Genomic DNA, 20,857 nt, shown 5'->3' with positions numbered 1-20,857 from the left:
CCTCTCATGACCCGGAGTCACCTGGCCTTGACCCTTCCAGCCACCTAAGTCCAGAGCTGCCAGGGGTCAGGGCTGGCTGCCCCCAGGTGCCTGTAGGCACAGACCATGGGGCAGGACCCCTGTCAGGAGGGCCTATCTTCACAGCGCTCCTGGACAGCAGAGACCCAGGTTCCAGCCTTGAAGCTCCTTCTCCCCTCCCCCCTTTAGTCCATCTCGCAGTGATGTTCCAGAAAGCACCACGTGACCCCGCTGCTTGGGTTTTATGAATCTCAACAAGTCCTGGCCACTGGCCCTCTCTGGCCACCCCTTCCTGTGGGTTCTCAGGTTCTCAACAGCATCCTTCACTCCCTCCGAGGCCAGCAGCCCTATCCCTGCTTTTCCTTCATTCTCGACAGGAATTCTTGATCTGGGTGTGTGTCCACATGTTTACACTCAGCCCATATGCGTTGCACAGCCGATGAGCTTTGGACCCTGTGCTTACTCCAGTTGGTGGGGAGGGCGGGGGAGATGGGGGGCCCCGTGGCTCACCAGGCCCTAAGGATCGTGTGTAGAAACGTGTGAGAACCTGATGGGGGCAGAAGGCTGCAGGTTGAGGCGTGAAAGGGGATGGGAGAGAGAGGTTAGGAGGGGTGGGACCAGGAAGAGAAGTGTCGAGAAGGCCCGCAGGACTCACTGCGTTCCCAGGAGAACCTGGTGACCCAACTCGTGAGTCCAGACTCAGCGCCACCCACAGGGAGACCCACTTAGGGCCATCTGAATTTACCATGGGGTCTCTCAGAACTCAGATATACGATCCTGCCTGGCAGCGATAGCGAGCCCTTTGAAAACAATTATAAATGAAAACAAGGCATCAGTATTCCATGTTGCGGATGACTGGAAATGGAGTAGGGGTTTGAGGCCATTTTTGGACATGATGGGCTAACTAGATGTGCCCCAGTCCTTCCAATTGCCTGGCTCTGTGAGGGGCAGCTGATGGACCAGAAACACAAGGACCATCAGAAGAAGGGACCCAGGCCCGCTCGAGACTTCTGCCAATATGAGGCTGCCTGGGGAGAAAGGGAGGGTGAGTGGGCCTGTATCCGGGCTGGTCCACCCTGCACCAGCTGCTTCTGAGCCAGAAGAAGAGACGAGAGGGGTGGTTGGCAGTGTGTCCCAGGGACAGGGCCCACCAGGGCCTGTAGCCCGAGAGAGCAGGAAGCAGCAAGAACAAGAAAAACAGAGACCCAAACTGGACGTTGTCGCTTGGCCTGGCCAGCACTAAGCTGTTAGTCGGAGCTCTGGAAAGGGGGCTGGGCAGCGGGGAAGCAGCAGGGAGAAGGGCTGGCCTTAGCGTGAGCTCCTCCTGCACCTGCCACCTGGGCTGGTCGGGGGTGAAGGGTGGACAGAGCAGTGAGGGGCACAGGGCCTCCATGCCCAGAGGAGGGCAAGTCCTGAGGTCCCCACTGTGAGAGCCATGGGCCAGGAGCTGAGGAGAGCTGCAGCGAGGAGGTCCCCACACCTTCATGAGACAGGTGGCATTTCTGCCATACCTGAAAGATGGCCAGAGACTGGGATGCAGTGGGGCAGGGGAGACCTGGCCTGAGCAAGAGCCTGTAGGTGAGGAGCCTGGGGCAAGTCTGGGGAGGGGGCGGGGCCATCCCGTGGCTGCGGCCTCACATCTCAGTGGGGGCACCACAGCAGCAGGCAGCCAGCAATGGCATCAGGTAGGGGTGGGTTGTCACTTACCAAGATGGATGGGGGGGGATGGGAATAGCAGGGGTCCAGATGGGATGCAGGGTGCTGTCCAAAGGCTGTTGAGGTAACCCATGTGGACAATGACAAGGCTTCAGGGTAACAAAGTGTCTTAGTGCCTTTGGGCTGCTATAACGAAGTTACCATAGACTGCGTGGCTTAAACATTTATTTCTCACAGTTCTGGAGGTTGGGAAGTCCAAGGTCAAGGCACTGACGCATTGTCTGGTGAGAGCCCTCTTCCTGGTTCATAACTGGAGCATTCTCACTGAGTCCTCACACGGTGGAAAGGGTGAGGGATCTCTCTGGAGGTCCCTTTTCTAAGGGCACTAATATCCTTCATGAGGGCGGCACCCTCATGATCTAATCACATCCCACAGTCCCCCCATCCTAATACCATCACGTTGGGGATTAGGCTTCAACGTGTGAATTTGAGGAGTGAGGGGAGCAGGAAGCAGACACAAACGTTCAGTCTGTAGCACAAGGTGACAGAGTTAAGCTGTGGAAATGGGAATTGCTGATGGGGGAAAACCTGATCACTTTGGGAACACACTTCCTGGTTCTGTGATCCTTGACACTATTGTGAAGAATTCTGCCCATTGTCCTTCTGGAGGGAGCCCCTCCCTGGCCCAGCCCCTCCCTCAGTTTAAATTGCCCCCTGCCTGGCCCGAGTCCATCCTAGCCTCCCTCCCAGCAGTGCAGGGCAGGCTGGCAGAGAGCGGTTGTGCCGGGTCTGGGGACAGGACAGGCAGGGGACTGCCAGAGGGCAGAAAGGAAGAGCAGACGGCTCCCTCCCATCCTGGGTGCAGAGAGAAATGACAAAAATGTCCACCAAACAGGGGCAGAGCTTCAAGTCCAGGCAGAAGGGAACAGGCAGGGGTGGGGTCTGGACTGCAGAGAGGTGAGGCCTGAGCCGGGTGTGACAAAGACTCTCTCCCACACCAAACTTTTAGTCTGAGCCTCATCTCAGTTAGGCCTCCACTTTGGGGCTCCCCTGTCTATCTTTGCATTGCCCAGTTTTAGCAGAAATCCTGTCAAGTCAGTTTAGCCAGAATCCCCACCCTGGATATCTGATGAGAATCCTCACCCCCAGCATTCCCTAGGTGATGTTCTCTGGTTCCCTCTGACGGTGGCACTGCTGCCCTCTCCCTACGCGGGGCATGTAGGGGCTGGCTGGGGACGTGGGTCAGCGCTCCTCTGTGCCAGACTCTGCCAGCCCACAGCAGGAGAACCCAGGAGGAGCCCAGGAGGACTACCTGCAGGTGGTGACAGCTGAGCATGTCCTAAGAGTCTAGTGGGAGGGAGCTTTGCCCAACTGTGGGGGGCCAGCCCTTGAAGGCAGTGCACGCCTGTGGATGAGTCTGTGCAAAGGTGGGGACAGATCAAAGCCCATATGCCCCAAAAGAGACATCCTGGATCTCACAAATTCCAAGTGCACCTAGATGCCTCGTACCTCTCACATCCCGTGTCCCTGCTGCAGAGCCACAGGAAGGCTGACACACAGAATGAACTTCATGGCAGTCACTGGATGGCTGACAGCCTCCTCACCACCAGCATCCCCCGTGGAGGGCACAGCAGTAACTAGGCAGATGACACACCCCACTCCCGCCACGAACTTGATTTCGTGGATACATTTTTATATGCATCCACTAAAAGGTTTATAGATCTATAAGAAAGGAAATTTTATTAATGCAGAAGCATCTGATTTATTTTTTGGAGACCGTTCGATTTCTTACACCTTATTTCGATGTGTTTAAATTTACTTCTTGGGAATTCCCTGGCGGTCCAGGGGTTAGGACTCCGCACTTCCACTGCAGGGGGCATGGGTTGGATTCCTGGTCAGGGAACTAAGATCCCCACAAACCGCACAGCACAGCCAAAAATAAATAAATAGGTAAAGTTACTTCTTTTCCAGGTGAATTTGGGAAACCAGTCAGGATTGAGTTCAGCACCGAGTAACAGGAAAGATCATCTAAGCAACAATCTATGCACACCAAGGATGTGATTGTCCTCAGGTCGGAGGAGGAGTGTGGTCCAGGGCTGGTCCAGCAGCTCGCCAAGGCTATGGACCACCTAACCCCACTCCATGTCTCCCCTCCCCTCCCCCGAGTCAGCCACTCAGCAGCCTTGTAAGCCATGCTGCTGGGAGCGAGAGGCACGTTATTGGTGGGCAGTTTAAATTGCATTATTTAAATTTGGTTCCTGTTTGTATACTTACTACATCATTGTTTATTTATTCCTAAAACAGATAAATAACTTGGAAGTAGACTGGCAGAATAAATCAATTTATGGCCAGAGTTTTTAGTGTCTGGAAGAACGTGGTAGGAAAGAGCCTAGTAGATAAAAAGGGTCCAGAGTCTGAAATGCCTTTTACTGAGGTAAGGAATTTAGATTTTTCTCCTGTAGGTCATGTGAGACAGAGCTCATTTTAGGAGGTGCTGGGAAGGGACTTTCAGTAACGCTGAATTCCATTCGGAAGCAGTTGTTACCTTTACTCTTCTTCTTCTGATAACATCAGAGAGAAAGTCTCTGTTTGGGGCTCCCTGGTCTCTAACACCTTTCAGATTTTTGCTCAGCTCCCATTTAAACAAAGATAATTTAACAACATCGTTTTGTTTCCATCGTATTTTTTTTTTTTTTACAACTACCTTCTACTTATGTCAAGTGACACTGGTTTTCCATTTACGGTAAGTGAAGTTAGCTTTTAGAATAAATTTAGCAGGACTTCCAGTTTCTGGTCCAACATTTAAGGAGCTTGGAAGTCACTAGTCCATCATCACAACAAGAAAACAAACGACAATCAACAACTCATCCTAGATCCATCAGAGAATTGAAATCATGGGGCAAACCACTGCCCCCAGAATTGGAGAGACAGACAGCAGATACAGAGAATCACAGCTTCCTAGAGCAATAGCGCCTGCAGGAGCAGAAACTGCACTGGAGCCGGTGCTGGTGCAGCAAGACTTAAACTGTAACAGACAAACTGTTAGGACCTCAGTGCGGTAAGTCTGAGACTTAAAAATTCCAGAGGTTCCAGTCTTAGGAAGGCCTTGCACTTGTGTGAGTTTTACCTCCAGGAGGACCAAATGGAGAAGTGACATGAATGACTGGGATGTTATAAGGGAGAAGAAGTAGGAATTGGGAATACCCTGTTATAAGATATATATATATATATCTCCCATGATGTAGTATAGTGCACAGCCCCACTGAGCTCACAGCTGAACGCCAGTATCATCTACAAGTCTCGTGATGAGCACTTTTGGATGTCTCAGCCCCACGGAGCCCTCAGGTGATACAGCCCTGGCTAACCTCACATGGGGCAGAAGGACCACCCAGCTGAGCCCAGGAAGCCTGCAGAACCATGAGAAATAATAAAAATCTGTTGTTTTAAGCCACTGTTTTGGGGTGGATTATTACACAGCAATTGTTAACTGAAACAGAGGGCGTTAGGGGAAGCAGGGGCCATCTAGAAGGACTCCTGGGTTTGTGTCTCAATGTCTCCACGTGGACGGTGCTGCCAGCCACTGAAGGGAGAAATCAGGAAGTACAGGCTTGGCCAGGGATTGAGAGCTCCGCGTGGCCTGACTGAGCTTTAGATCTTTGGAATATCCCAGTCTGGGAGACCAACGAGTCCTCAGGTTCAGGACTTTGGGGAGATGCCCGGGCGGTGGCTGATGTCACAGGATGGATAAAGTTACCTGGGAACCCTACCAGACCCTACCTGCAAGGGAGAATCCTAAGGGCATCGCTATGCCTTTCTACCATCTGGGGGCCTCACAAAGTCTTCATTTCTACAGGGTCTAAACTTTGAAATCTTGGAATAGTAGAAAGCCTTATCTCATAGAAAATCCAACCAGAGGAAAGAGTATGTGTTGGTCTCTTGCTTTCAGTGTAACAAACATATTCCAACTGTCTACTGTATGCCAGGTTCATTCGCACATATTATTTTACCTGTTTGACACACAATAACCCAGAACAATAGACCCTCTCGCTCACATTTTAAAGGCAAGGAGAGTTGTCACATAGTAACTGGTGGCTACAATTCCAATCCCCAAGTCCTCACTGGAGGACTGTCGCTAGTTTCTGAAAGAGGAAAGGCTGACTCAAAGTCTGACTGTATCTTATTCCCTAGAGATTCTCTGTTTCACCAGAGACTTCTGGGCTTAGCCAGCCAGCCCCTTATATGGCACAAATACAGCCCAAGGGTCAGCCCAGAGAGATATTTACCTGATTGCTAAGAAGCAGAATGACACCCTGCCCTACTGCCATTATTGTGACTAACACAACCCAAAGAGACAGGAAGGACTTCTTACCTGGTCCCTCTGTCTCACACTAGTGCCTAAAATAGGTAAAACCTTGAGTCCTAGCCTGACCCCCTCATAGAAACAACCTTCTCCCTACCTTTTGCAAACCCTTGCAGATATGATCATTATATGAACAATTGAGGCTAATTATAGTCAGTAATTTTGGGGGTTAAAAAATGTTTCCCACTGTATTTTTTTCACTTGATGAGCCAGCCTTGTAAGGTCTGGACTCCTTTACAGAATTCCCCAAGGAAGACTCCTTTTCTTAATGTTCTTGTCTCTATGTTTTCCTTTGATGTCTCCCAACACATATGAATTAGTCAGGTCTGGCTGGCTGCCGGCACAGAACGGCCAAGATGTGATATAAACCCAGAAAAGCAGAGTTCCTCTGTGACTTAGGGTCAGGGTCAGGGTCAGGGTCAGGGTCAGGGTCAGGGTCAGGGTTAGGGTCAGGGTCAGGGTCAGGGTTAGGGTTAGGGTTAGGGTTCAGGAGGGAAACTGGCAAGGTAGGAGAGGGTTAGGAGAGGGGAAGGCGGGGATCAGTGTTGGGCAGGAACCCCAGGGGCAGGGCCTGGCTCGCGGGCCTTCCAGGGTCCACACTTGGCTGGCTTCAGGACTCAGGAGTCATCCTGGGGACAGAAGGCACAGAAGGCAGGCCTAGGTAGTCTAAGATGCTATTGGAATGGAGAAGTCAAGTAGGGGTGGGAGAGATGCTGAGAAGTTCTGGGGAGAAGTCAGAGCCTTATTGGGAGTCTAGGGCAAAGGGATGGTAATTAAGGCAGGGGGCTAGGCGAGGCCACCTGGTGTAAGGCTGTGGACAGGGAAGGAGCAGACTCCGACAGACCCTGGAACCTGCCCACATTTAGCCGTGGAGCGTGGAACCCAGCATGGGGGTCGGAAGGAGAGTGTCCCCCGAGATCGTTCATGGCTGGGCTTCCTGGTGGAGTTTTGTCCATACAAGTAAGGAGGCCTTCAATCTCAACCCCGCAGTCACCTTCAAGGATGCTGCTGGAAACCCATGGGTTCTGGGAGAGAAGATGGGGGGAGGACACCTGTGCAAACTCCCAGGACTAGAGGAAGAGGCTCTGCCAGTGGAGACTCAGGGGCCTCTGCAGGTGGCCTTCCAAGGGAGCCGGGATGCACTGCAGAACTTTTGTGAATTTCCCATCTCAGCATCACACATCTCCTCCCAGTGATAAATGGAAATGCCACGTCCTGAAGATGATTGCTTACATGTGAGATATAGATATATACATATATACATACATATATATATATATATATATATGTATTTTACTGTTGGGAATTATATTGTTATATTGTTGGGAATTAATATCAGATGTGTGCTCTCTATGTTTAAGTGTGACTGGTTGTTTTTTTCCTGTGAAGCCCATCAGAGATCCATGGTTCAACAGGGAATTCTTACAGCGTAAGGGAGAGGATGTGATGAAAATGGATCACAGCGCAATCACTAACATGGCCTCCGATGTGTGTGAAACCAAAACCACAAACCATACTTAACCAGCAAACACACCAGTCCACCTACAGTGGTGCAACTACTCCCGTGCAACCAAAGCACACCAACTCTTTCCCCCAGAGGACACAAAGTCCCTTTATCCATCTTTGGGTGCCGTCATTTCCCTTCGACCTTTAATTCTCTGTAACTTAAATACTGAGCTATAAAATTAACTACTATGACTGTGTTTTATATGAGACGGTAGAGAAATGGGAGAAGGAAAGGGAGACAATGGTTAATATGTAAATGAACAGATTCACATCAAAATAAGGGCAGAACGCTGAGAACTATTACAGCCCTGGTTTCTGCAGAGGGTCACGTGGTTGTAACTGTATTTAGAACTGCTTTCTTGCACACCCAGTGTGTGTTCTCCTTGCCCCCAGCAGGCCCCCGAGTGTGGCCTCCTCAACCAGAGACAGAAAAGGGGATTCTGGGAAACGTGGTTGGCTCAGCCCAGCTGACACACAGAGCTGCCCCACTGGCCTTCCATCTGTACTGGTGAAACCCAGTTCCCGTTTTACATACGTCTGTTTAAGAACAAAATCAGCCATTTAAGACAAATATTAAGACAACAGTAGTAAAGGTGAACATAATAGATACAATATGCCAGTGTCCAAGGTATGGGAAACACTGATCTGTACGATTAAATATAAGCTTCTCGGCTTGAAAATCATGTGATTCCACAAACTGTAGCCCCTGCCCAGCCCACCCCTCAGCCCAACACCTGTCTCCCATAGCACCTCTGTCTGGCCCTCGGGAAACCCTTGGAGTTGCTAACTCCTAACCACATCCAGAGCTTCTCCGGCTCTGATCCTCCACACACAGCGTGACTTCCGCCTGGATGCTTCCCACCCCACAGCCAGCCCCGCAGTCCCTCCAGTCCTCACCTTGCAAACACCTCCTGGGACTTCCCTGGCGGCAGCAGTTAAGACTCCAAGCTTCCACTGCAGGGGGCGTGGAATTGGTTGGGGAACTAAGATCCCACATGCTGCACGGCCAAAAAACAACAACAACAACAAAAAACCAAAAAGACACCTTCTGACCCAGGAAGACTTCTCCCGTGAGGCCACTTGGGTCCCCGTGGCAGAGCTCGTGGCTCTGTCCCCACGGCCCATCCCATTGTGTCTCTCTCTCCCCCTGGGTTCTGAGCTCTTCAGCGATGCCTGTCAACCCCTGCCGCCGGAACAACCTTCGCCCGCCCACCAGCTTCGCCTCCCCTCCTGTCCTGGCCCCTGTCTGAGGTTTCCCAGGACCAGACCACGGAAGACCATTTGCGCACCAGTAACCACTCAAGGAAATGCAGCCAGGGGAAGCTGGTGAGAGAGGGGGACGCAGCATAGGAAAGGGGACTGAGGGGGAGGGAGGGCTCAGGCACAGCCACACAGAGGGAAGGAAGCTTCCATGGCATCCCAGGGCTCCTAAGGAGGAGAAGTGGTGCCGAAGCCTTGTCCTCGCCTGAGGAGGGAGCTGGGCTTTCACACTCCCACACCCCTCAGGGTTAGGAGCCCCGTCCCCTTCCCCTGCGGGTGCTGCTGTGGGAAGCTAGGCGGGGTGGGGTGGGGGGACCGTACGTCTGTAAGGACTCGTCCAAGGAGAGGTGGGCAGAGAGTCAACATCTGTCCCGAGCCCTCCTTAACCCACACAGATCCACTCGCGTCCCATATGAATTCCACTCTGGGTGGAGAACGCAGACTGGAGAAGGGCTGGTGGGGTCACGTACAGCCCCTGAGGCCCCGGCTGACGCTTCTCATCTTCCCCATCCTTGGCTTTAGCACCTCTGCTGGTCTAGGTGGCTTGTCTGATGGGGTTACTCAGACCTTTACTCCCAAGGAGCCAGAGCCCCTGCTTGAAAGATCTGGATACCCTTGTCCCCTCAGTGAATGGTTGCTCAGGGAAACGGACCCAGGTCTATTTGGGGGAAGGACCAAGGAAACACTACTCTATACGAACACTGGGAACTGTCGCATCGTAAAGTCCTTGCCCAGGGGACCGGCTTCTCCTGTGATCAGCGGGCTCTGGCTCAGAACTGGCTCAGATCTAGGAACTGGGAAAGAGACTGTGACTTTCCACTGGGGAAGATGACATTGGTCTTCAAGGTCACCACTTTTTTTTTTTTTTTTTAATATAAGTCAAGCAATAGCCTAGTTGGCTGTTCACCCATCTTGTCCCTGGGAACACCATTGTCTGCTACCCATCACCATGGATCCCTTCAGGCCTGGACGCCACCCCCAGCTTACTGCCCATTTCAGTAACTATGTCTGTCTCGTCCTGGGAGTTCAGCATTGCATCTGGCCGCTGCTACTCCAAGGATGCTGCCGCCCTGTTGACACGAGAGTCCAGTTCCGTGAAGGCACTTCTAATGTCAGCCCAGGTCTACAGACAGCAGCTCCTGCTTAGCTCCTGAATGAAGCCAGTGCCTTCTCACCTGCACACTGCTTATCTCCTCGGGGAGGGAAGGTCCTCCGGGCTCTCCCACAGCATAGCCAACAATGGGTTCTCTGGAATAAAACATCTATTTTCTCCAGACTTCTGATACTTTGACTCAACACTCTGCCCAGGCAGTCCTGGCAACCCCAGCTCACTTGATGTGGACCATCGTCACGCCCAAGCTTCCAGCAGTCGTCTCAGCAGAGCAGTAGGACCAGCTCCAGGTGCCCTTGCCAGGGCGCTACCCAGGGGGACACAGAGGTGTGTCTCAACCTCCAGGCTAATATGCCACCCACTCCCAGCCCCTCAACCCCCAGATCCACTCCTAGGTGTGCTTCCCTTGTTCCCGCTGGTAGGTATTAGCCAGGACTTGCAGGTCCTTTGGTGAATAATCCCTTCCCTCCCTTGGCGGAGCCAGCGCTGCCCCAGCCAGGCCGTGCTGGGCCTAGAACCTCAACATAGGAGGGCAAGTATTGTCTTGAAAGACATCTGCCTCAACCAGACCTCTGCATGGTCTCTGGACAAGGTAAGACGCACAGCTGGTGTTTCTAGCAAGGGAAATCGGGTCACACCTGCTGCCCAGAGTTGAGGGGAATGTGGGGGCTCGGTGTTCTCAAGGACGTTGCCCAGATACCCCGGTCCAAGCCATAAGTTTCTCTACTCTTGCATTACGCCTTGTGCCTAGTCCTTGGCAGTCGACGCTTGGCAGAAAGAACCGAGTCCCTTTAAATACTGCATGGAGGCCTCTGACGGTCTCTCTGTGCCCTCTTTTACCCTCATCGTGGCTTTAATGGTGCTCAGCAAAACCAACCCATTCCACAGTACCTATAATAACCGTTTCTCACATCTCTGAAGTGCTCAAGATACCGCATGAGCTGGGGCATCCCCTCTCACCTGGTATCCTGTCCTGTCCATCAGTATAGTGGCCAGGGGTCACCACCCACAAGGGGGCCCCTGTTGCTACAATGGGCGAGTGGTCCAAGCCCAGGGTCCCCACTTCAGACGCCACTTGCTAAGACCGCTGTCAACACTGTCAGTCTTAAGGTGGGCTCCCCAGGAGCAGACCTTGAAACAAGGGTCTACGTGTGCGTGATTTATTAAGGCCATGGAGACGCCAAAACTGGCTTCCTCCAGCGTCCACTCTCTGGTCCTCATCCCTCCCAGGAGGGTTTTACTGAATGAGCCCATCCCCCACCAAGGGTCTCAGGCTACAAGGATGGCTCTAGGGTGAGGGGCACTGGGCACGGGCCTGAATACTAAGTCCCTTGTTTCTAGAGCGACCAGGAAAATGTGCCGGAGAAATGAAGCCCCATGAAACCCAGAGGTGAAAACACAGGCAGGACAATGTATTTCCTCATTTTAATTTATTTTTCGTTGTTTGTTTCTCACTTACCAACACATCTGTAAAACGTAGCAGGCTCTGTTAGTAAAGGAGAAGCAGGGAGGACAGCAGGGCAGAATCTAAGTAGCCAGATGGGGGAGTCGAGAGCAGGAAGGGCTTGGGGGCCTGAGGTGGCGGGTGCCCCCCCGCCCCGGCATCATCCTGCCTTCCCACAAGGCATCACGTTGCTGCTGCTTTGACTGAGCCCCAGATGCTTACAAAACTGTCATAAAGAGCATTTCTGTTGCCTCCAATCCCTGTCCCTGACATTCTCCCTCTGACTCCCGGCGATGAGGCAGGGTCTACTCGGGCCAGCCCTCTGCACAGCCTGGCCCGGGAGAACCTGCCGCTGCGTCTCAAGGCCCCGACCCCACAGCCTCAGTCCCTGGACGGGCATCTGAGAAGGGAGGCTAGGGTGGGGCTACCCGGAGCTCTTTGGGAAGGATGGAGGAACCACCCCTTAGGACCTTGGACAGCACTCCCAGAATGCCCTCTGCTTCAGCCCCAGGCTTTTCTACTCAAGAGGCATTAGGGAGCGGCTGTGGGCATGGGAACACGGAAGCAAAGAGGCCTAGAGCCGGCCTGAGGCTTGCCTGGGTGGCCCTGGAGGGAAGGTTTCACCTTCACCCAGAGTGGACTTCCTGGCGTTTGCACATTGACCCAGCGGACACTCGGACCCTGTGTTTATGAACACAAACATTTTAATCAGGATTTTATCCACCCTGATGAATTTTCATTCTAGGAAGTATTTTCAAGGCAAATGCCATTGAGGACAACTTAATGCCTTGATCAGTTTTCTACGTAGTGCAGATACATTTCCTTTTTTTCCCATGAAATAATTTTCACCAGGACCAAATCCTTTTCACGTGCGTTGTACCACGTATATCGGACTCCCTGGTTAGTGTTCGAGCTCTGTCGAATGTCACCCACTGTCTCGTCTTGTCATTGGAATTTCTCCCCTGCGGCTCTCACCTCCAGTAAGTCCAATTTTCCCAGGGAGGCTTCCCTGACCGACTTCTCACCCATCGGTACCCGATGCCGAATCTGAACCGTGTGCTGTTTGTACTGATGTGCAACATCCGTGCTGTTTTAGCCTCGTCGACTTCCTCCTGTGGAGTGTTTCTGAGGGTGAACCCGTCCGACCACTCGGTTGACGCGGTAGAAGGATGGTAGCCTTTTCCCGGCGATATTCCAGGACGTCCCGAGACCCCGGAACTGGGTCAAGACGTCCTAGCGGGCGCTGAGCTTCCTGGGTGGGGGACAGGGAGAGCGGCGCCCTCCCCGACCTCGGCCCCCGCCCGGGGTCACGGCGCCTTGTCCGCAGCCTGCTCGGCGCGCGGGGCCCCGCCGGCGGCCGCGCGCGCGCCGCGGAGCAGACCCAGGCCCCGGGAGCGGCCGGCGCCGTGCAGCTGGCGCTCATGGCGGCGGATCTGCACCTTGTGGCGGAAGCGCTCGCCGCAGTCCTCGCACACGTAAGGCCGCTCGCCCGAGTGCGTGCGGCGGTGGCGCAGCAGGTTGGACGAGACGCTGAAGCGCTTGCCGCAGTCGCCGCAGGCGTAGGGCCGCTCGCCCGTGTGCGTGCGCTGGTGCTGCACGAGCGCCGAGCTCTCGCTGAAGCGCTTGGCGCAGTACGGGCACGCGTAGGGCTTCTCGCCCGTGTGGATGCGCTGGTGCGTCACCAAATTCGAGTGCTGCGAGAAGCTCTTGCCGCACTCGCCGCAGCGGTGGGGCCGCTCGCCCGTGTGCGTGGCCTGGTGCCGCACGAGGTCCGTGCTGCGGCTGAAGCCCTTGCCGCACTCCCCGCAGATGGTCGGCCGGTCCCGGGCGCGCCGCCGCCGCCGCTGCCGGGCCGGCGTCAGGGCCGCGCTGCCCGCCGGGCCCGGGATGGCCACCACCGAGGGCGCCGACACGGCCGGCAGCACCATGAGCTCCTGCAGCACCACGTAGCCCGGGGGCGCCACCACGACCGCGGCGGGCGTCCCCGGGACGGCGGCACCGCCGCCCCCCGCGGCGGGCACCAGCTCCAGCTGCAGCTCCGACGGCACGGGGGTCAGCTCCAGCTGCAGCTCCGGCGGCTGGGCCCCCAGCTCCACCGGGGTCAGCTCCAGCTGCACCTCCTGCTGCTCCTCCAGCTGCTGCTGCTGCTCCAACTGCTTCTCCAGCTGCTGCAGTTGCTCCTGCAGTTTGAGCTGCAGCTGCCGCTGCTCCTGCTGCCGCTCCAGCTCCTGCCGCTGCCGCTCCAGCTCCTGCTCCGACCCCAAGTCCACCGGCATGAGCTCCAGCTCCACCTCTTCCTCCTCCTCCTCTGGCTCCAGCGGCCGGGGCTGCAGCTGCTGCTGTTGCAACTGTTCTTGCTGCTGCTGCAGCAGCTGCTGCTGCTGTAACTGTTGCTGCTGCAGCAGCTGCTGCTGTAACTGTTCTTGCTGCTGCTGCAATAGCTGCAACTGCTCTTGCTGCTGCTGCAACAGCTGCTGCTGTAACTGTTCTTGCTGCTGCTGCAACAGCCGCTGCTGCTGTAACTGTTGCTGCTGCAGCTGCTGCAACTGTTCCTGCTGCTGCAGCTGTAACTGCTGCTGCTGCAGCTGCTGCTGCTGCTGTAACTGTTGCTGCTGCAGCTGTAACTGTTGCTGCTGCTGCAGCTGTAACTGTTCCTGCTGCGGCTGTAACTGTTCCTGCTGCTGCAGCTGTGACTGTTCCTGCTGTAACTGCTGCTGCGGTGGCAGCTGCTGTGATTGTAACTGTTCCCACTGTTGCTGTGACAGCTGCTGTTCCTGCACTTGCCGCTCCTGTGGTTGTTCCTGCTGTTGCAGCCGCTGCGGCTGTGGTTTCCGCTGCTCATAGTGCACAGATTGGGGATTTTCCTGTAGTTCCTGCTGCTGCCGAGGCAGCTGCTGCTGCCCATCTTGCTGCTGCTGGAGCTGTTCCTGCTGTTGCTGTGACAGCTGGTGCTCTTGCATGTGCTGCTCCTGTGGCTGCTTCTGCTGTTGCATCAGCTGCGGCTGTGGTTTCAGGGGCTCCTGTCGCACAGGTTGGGGGTTTTCCGGCTGTGGTCGAGGCAGCCGCTCTTGCCCACCCTGCTGCTGCTGTTGCTGCTGCGAGTTTGGCTGAGGTCCTGACCCTTCGTCTCGTGGCTGCAGCTGTTGCCGCTGCTCCTGCTGTGGCTGTTGCTGCAGCTCTGGCTGCTGTTCTAACTGTCGGGGTTGCCACTCCTGCTGTTCTGGCGGGGCTCCCTCAGCGGTTGCACCGGCCCCCCTCGGGGCTGAGACTGCTGGCCGCGGTGGGCTACTGCTCCTCTCCTGAGCCTCTTCCTCCTCCTGACTCTCACTCCCACCGCTGCCACCTGTAGCGGAAATGGCAGGAAGCCAGGAGAGAAAGATCTACAGGCAGCTCTCCGATCCAGACTCCCAGGATCTCCCCCCTTATTCTGCCCCATGTACAGTCACTGTACCATACACTCCTGAGCCCTCAGAAGGGACCCCAAAACACTGGACCAAGTGACAGTGGCGGTATGGTAGAAACGGAAACGCCCAGAGGTGTGGAGTTGGCTTGGAGAGGTGCCCCAGGGACAGCTGGTCTCGTCACTCTGGACCCCAGCCCCTGACCTCTCCTCTGGGCCTTCTGCCACACAGGCTCCGTGCCTCAGACCTTGGCAGTGACACCGTGGGGGCCTGTGGCTCCCCAGCACCTCTCCCTGAGAAGTCCTTTGGGCTTACCTGCCATCCAGTAGGAAACAGTGAACCAGCCATTCCCACGGCTAAGCCACAGGCCCATGCTGAACTCAGACCTCAGTTAAGGTCACACCGTAAATTAAAGGAACTCACCTCCTCTGTACATAATAACGAATTTCTGTAAGGCTGCCTGGAAGTGTTTCTGCGGCAGTTTCTAAAAGTCACCAAAGTGTCAGAGAGAACATGAGGTTTCCAGGTCGGAAGTCCTCAGTTCAGAAAAACTCTACCAGTGAGCAGCTGTCTAACCTCCTGCAGGTTCAGGGCCCTCCTTGTCTGTAACATAGCTTAGTGACACCCACACCAACAGCTTAATGAGTGAAGCAGGAAGAGCCCTGACATTACCCCTAGCAGGTGCTTGAAAAATCCCTCTCCCTGTGGGTTTGGAATGGGTTTGAAAACTAACAAACAGTTCGGAAATACTGAGGATATAACTAGCTCCAACTGAAACAGTCCTTAAGCTGGAAGTGTTTTAGATTGTTATTCTGGGATGGAAAGGACCAACTCACGGCCCCAAGTCAACATGGCAACTGGCCAATTATTTAACCTCTGGGAACCTAAATTTCCCCATCTGCTAAAGAAGACAAATCCCTTTCAGGGAAATCGTGAGAATTAGAGGGGATAAATGAGCAGCCCCAGCACGGTACAGGACGCAGTGTAAGCTCAGCTAAACAGGACTCATTCTGTTGCTGTTTCACAAAACCCACACGCAGTCTCTCACTTTGAGCATTCCTGCTGTGTTATCAGAAAATCTGAAGAGGCTTTCTCCATTCCCAAGTCTGATTTCAACATCTGTTCTTCGTACAATATCATCTTTTCAATTTTGTAATGGAAAGTAGAGATTTGATTTTGTAAATTTTGCTTTCTGGCTACTTTTCCAGGAATATATTGAATAATAAATAATATTGAATTAATAAAGCCAAGGGATATCTACATGTAAATAATTCCCTTTTAGGAAACTATTCCCAATAACCTTTGCTTAGACCAACGGATCAGTGAACGCATTTTTCCTATACACTCACATCAAGTGGGAGTATGCGGGAAAGGAGGGAAGACAGCCATGAAAACCTGTTTTCTCGGCAAATCGACACTCACATGGACACTCCCTTCTCCCACCACCTCTGGGTGCAGCAGGGACACAGCACGCCTCTGTGTGGGTCCTCTCATTTCTAGGACAGTGCTTGGCCATATGGCCACTCCGGACTTCTTCTGGCATTTTAAACATTGTTAACAACAATGCTGTAGTAAATGTATACTTAAGTGTCACCTGATGTGTCTGCTCTCGTGAGATTTTTGTCAGTTAAATATTTAAGCCAAAAGAGTCCTGGGAATTCCCTGGCGGTCCAGAGGTTAGGACTCGGAGCTTTCACTGCTGAGGGTGCGGGTTCAATCCCTGGCCAGGGAACTAAGATCTTGCAAGTTGCGCGGCACGGGCAAAAAAAAAAAAAAAAAAGCCAAGAGTCCTAGTTAAGTCCACACATCCCCATCCAACCCCTCCAGTTCCCTTGGTCCTTTTCATGCTCTGTTCAACCCTGCCCCAGCCCCTCACTCAGCACCCTCGAAGCCCAGAGTGGGGAGTTGAGTCCCACGAGTGTGGCCACCATGGAAAGATTCGCCCAGAGCAGGTCCCAGAGAGAGACGGGGTCTTGGAAGGTTCTGCAGGGCCACAGTTGCTTCTGGGCAAGAGGGGAGAGAAAGCTGGATGGAAGCAGAGGCCAAAGAAAAGCCACGCGGCCAATGACAAGAGGGCGCCTCTGCCGCTGAATTCAATCTGGGACCTTGAGTCTGGAGCCAGGGAGAAGTGGGAGGAAAATGGAGGCTGTGTGAGCCCTGGGGAAACAGCAGAGGGTCCCAGCCAGCACTTATACAGGTCCGGGGCAGGGGCTGAGAACGTCTGCACTGCCAGGCAGCCCTCACCAGCAAGACTGCAGCCCGAGCCACCTGCTCTCTCGATGTGAACCTGCCGACGTGAGTGGGTGCAGTCTGCCCTCCACACCCCGGAACTGCCAGGTGGGTGCCCCTCCAAACAGCAGGCCGCCCGCCACCACTCAGGGCTCCCTCCCAGCTGTGGCAGGCCTGCGTTCTGTCAAAGGATCCTCGCTGGGGACCTGAGGACCATCTCCTGGTTTAGGACGTCAGAGGCCCCCCCCCAGCCCCTCACCTGAGAGGGTGTCAGGCCTTGAGCCCCCATCTTCAAGACACCGCAGCTCGAGCACGAAGGTCTTGGTTGCCGGCCCTACCTCCATCCTGGCAGTCAGACGGAGATCCCAGGGAGCCCACTGTGCTGAGGAAGGAAGGAAGCTGTTCAGATGCGTAGGAACGCTGTGAGCCCCGGGCTCAGGGGCACCAACTCCCTTGACGACCCCCAGAGCTGGCAGCTCACCCCTGCTAGAAAGAAGGACCGTGTGGTCCACAACCAGGAAAGGGATGAGCAGGGGTGGCCTAGAGGCTTGGATCCCCAGCCCGTTCGCCTGCACAAGGAGTCCTGCCTCTCCAGACTTTGTGCAGGGCCCGCATTCAGCCCCACAGCCGGGGCAGCCCATGCAGCTGCGCGTCACTGAGGGACGATACTAAGGTGGCTAGCTGCACTCCCAGAAGGGACATTTGGGGAAGTCTGCAGAAAAAAAGAGAGACTTGTCCATCTCACACTCCCCTAGCCCCCTTCCAAGCAGTGACAAGTCTGTTCAATTCCCTGGCCTCCTGCCTCCCAGGCTGCTGGGGGGTTCACCCCACCTTCCCAGGCCGCCAGCAGACCAGCGGTTCCAGGCCATGTGGGTCGGTCCAGGTGCCACCTCAGCTCCCAGGAAGGCAGGTTTCCAGGGTACCACGACCCACGGAACTGGCGGGCTCCCTGTCTGGCCCTGTGCCCAGGCAGTCCTGAGGTCTGGAGGGCTCCCCGCCTCTCTCCCGCGTCCACCTTGGCCCCTGCAGAGGTGTGCCCATGTCCAGTCCTCCCTCCCCTCCTAACAGGGTGACTCCAGGTCTCCCTAGCCCTGCAGAATCCAGTCCAAAGCCTCTTCAGAGAAGCGTCCCTAGGTTCACCCTGCTGTCCTACCCACTGGGCCTCACCTGGTACAGCATTTCCTGCTCCTCACGCAGCCTCTGCACTAGGGGAGGTGTGGTCAGCAGGGGCTGGAAGGTGAAGGCCCAAGCGTTCAGCCAGCACCTTCCTGAGAAGCCCCCATCCAGAAGGAGCCGGGGAGGCGCCAGGCCGCCCGGGGGCCTTTCTGGGCACTCAGGAGGGTCGGCCGCGGTCTCGGTTGCCGAGGTCGCGCTGGGCCAAAAGAAGCGGGCAGAGCGGAGTTCAAGAACAGAAGTTGGTGTCGGCTCCCTGGGGTGGGGGCTGGAGGAGGCCGAGCCCCCAACCAGCGCGGGGCTCAGGGCCGGCCGTGCGGGACCATCGCGGGCGCCGAGGGCTACGGGGCGGCCCCGAGGGCGGCCCCGGTGGACGACCCAGCCCGAGGTCGGCGGGGCCGGGTGCCACCGGTGTCTTTTCAGCCCGGGGCAGCGCGGGCCCGGCCGGGGTCCGCCTGCCGCCACAGGTGCCGGGAGCCCGCGGGCGGGCAGCCTGGGCCGGGCCCCGCGGGCGGCGGGCGCCACGGCCGGGCCGGGGTCCCCGTTCGCTCGCCCGCCCGCCCGAGCGTGCGACCCGCCGGCCGTGCGTCCGTGCGGGCAGCGGCCGGGCCGGGGGCGGGGGCGGCGGGGGCCGGCACAGGAAGTCCCCCCGGCATCCGCATCCTGTCCCCCGCCCGCCGCCCGCGCGGCCCCGCGCCCCGGCCCCCGCTGCCGCCGCCGCCACCGCCGCCGCCGCCGCCGCTCTAGGCAGCCGCGAGCTCGGTGGGCTTAACCCTTCCCCGCCCGGCCACTCGCCCGGCCGCATCCCTGGGTGCGCGCGTCCGCGCCGGGGTTGGCGACTGTCGCCGCAGGAGTGTAGCGGGAGGCTCCCAGCTGGGGCCCTGCCGCCCCGTGAACGACAGGCACGGCCTCAGGGCGCCCCTGGCCAGGGTACAAATTGGGCTTAATTAGCACTCAATTAGATGACACTCAGTTAGTGAAGCCCCACCCCGGGCCACCTGAAGAGGCCTCCCCCTCCTCCCCTTGGACCTCCGGTCCTGGACCCTGGAGTGGCGAGGACAGGCCTGAGGGGGCGGGGAGTGTTGCAGCCAGGACGGTGGGCGTGGGTCCCAAAGGACCAGATGGCGTCGTAGGGGCCACCCTCGGGCCACCCTGGTCAGCTCGTCCCTCTCTGCGCCCCCTGCTCGCTTCCTCTGTGCACAAGGCCCCCTGCCCCACCCCCGCCCTCTGCCTTCCCCAGTCCCCACCCCAGCAGCACCTGGCAGCGGCCTCCCTGGACGTGCCTAGCCACTTCCCGGCTGGTCAGGGGTCCCTCCATCTCAATATCCCATCCCTTTACTGCACTGTCTCTCTGATCTGGAGATGAGTTCACCCTGAAATCGGGATACTCCAGTTCTCTGAAAACCCAAAGAGCTGGCCATAGGGAGCTGCTCCTGGGTGGACTATGGGAATGCCCCGCCGGAGGGGGACACGAGCCCTCATGTGGTCACAGCCCCCTCCCCTCCTTACTGTCTCCATGCTCACATAGCTGCCACACGTGTGGCCCCCTTGTTCCATTTCTGGATTCTTCCTGGCCCTTCAGGCAATGGCGTTTGGGGCTTCCCCTCTGGCCCTTGTCTGAACTGCCTGTACTCTGTCTGGCAGCTTCACCTCAGACTAGGAGCTCCAGTGGGCAGGGCCACATCTTCCTCCTCCGCAGAACAAGCGCAGTAAGAGCCTAGCTTTGGAGACAGAAAAATCCGGGTTCCCAGGGACTTCTTCCAGCCATAGAATGAGGCCAATCATTGCCTTCCATCTGTGGGGTGGGGACTGCACCGCACTAGCCGGGTGTCTGAGGATAAGTGGGCATCCCCCTCCTGCACAGGGCAGGTGTGCACCTTCCGCTCCCCTGGGAGGGGCTGAGGGGAGACCTCACGCCCAGAGGCTCCACTCACCCCTTGAATCTTTAACCTCCCCCGCGGCTGGCTGCTTTCCAACAGCATTTACTCACTCTCGTGGCTCTCTCATCTTAAAAACATACAATCACCTCTCTCTCCTGCCCTGGGTGCCCAAACTTCCCAGAAAGATGACCGATAATAGTTCCATCCACATCCCCATTAGCCTGTCCCCCCTTCCCTCTCTGCAGCCTCGCCTCTGCCCCATCACTCCACCCAGATAGCTCCCTCATGTCACCAGGGACCTCCATGTCACTGGATCTCTCATCTCATTCCACCTCTAGGCAGCTGTGGACATCTCTCTGGTGGCTGCTGGGAGAACACCCTTGGTTCCCCCTTCCTCCCGATCTGCTGCCTTTTCAGGCTCTGCTTCCTACCACAGGCTCCTTGCTCACCTTTACATCCTGCAAACCTGCAGTAAGGTGTCTTCCCAGGTCAGCAGTTCTCTCCCTAAGAGCATCATTTCTCTGGTCCATACCTGAGCACTGGCTCAACCACAGCCACCCTTTCCCTTTCTTCCTCATTTTCCCTTTAATTTTTTTTTTTTTTTTTTGGCCGCGCCTTAGGGCATGCAGGATCCCCAATCAGGGATCGAACCTGTGCCCCCTGCAGTGGAAGCATGGAGTCCTAACCACTGGACTGCCAGGGAATTCCCTCCCTTTGATTTTTTTTTTTTTATCAAGGTAACACACGTACCGAGCTGTGTAAGTCAAATAGTTCTACAAAATCTGTAGCAACAAGGAAAGTATCTCCTCACTTCTGAGT

At 55.9% G+C, this 20,857-nt stretch overlaps 2 protein-coding genes across 2 annotated transcripts in view; both read right to left on the bottom strand.

Moving 5' to 3' along the window:
• The window catches only part of ZNF316 (zinc finger protein 316), a 38,604-nt gene extending 21,244 nt beyond the window's left edge, over positions 1-17,360 (bottom strand). The window contains exon 1 of the mRNA XM_033426819.2: positions 17,245-17,360. The gene's annotated coding sequence lies outside the window, so the exon portion shown is untranslated. The remainder of the gene's footprint in view (positions 1-17,244) is intronic.
• ZNF853 (zinc finger protein 853) lies at positions 11,323-18,278 on the bottom strand. The gene is made up of 3 exons (XM_033426838.2): positions 18,153-18,278; positions 17,245-17,362; positions 11,323-14,698 (listed from the first exon to the last, which is right to left on the bottom strand). Exons 1-3 carry the CDS (start codon positions 18,162-18,164, stop codon positions 12,663-12,665), a joined length of 2,166 nt encoding a protein of 721 aa, XP_033282729.1. The 5' UTR covers positions 18,165-18,278; the 3' UTR covers positions 11,323-12,662.
• Between the last annotated feature and the right edge of the window lie 2,579 nt (positions 18,279-20,857).

The sequence above is a fragment of the Orcinus orca genome, chromosome 16, assembly GCF_937001465.1.
Source record: "Orcinus orca chromosome 16, mOrcOrc1.1, whole genome shotgun sequence".
Taxonomy (NCBI): Eukaryota; Metazoa; Chordata; class Mammalia; order Artiodactyla; family Delphinidae; genus Orcinus; species Orcinus orca.
Note: the sequence above shows the minus strand (reverse complement) of the source record. Positions and strands in the feature narration are given on the sequence as shown.

What these genes read in the sequence shown, in the direction of transcription:
- ZNF853 (XM_033426838.2), bottom strand. An exon ending in AAGGCCTGACACCCTCTCAG is followed by an intron (nt 14,699 to 17,244) that starts GTGAGGGGCTGG and finishes TTTCCGCTACAG; the next exon opens with GTGGCAGCGGTGGGAGTGAG.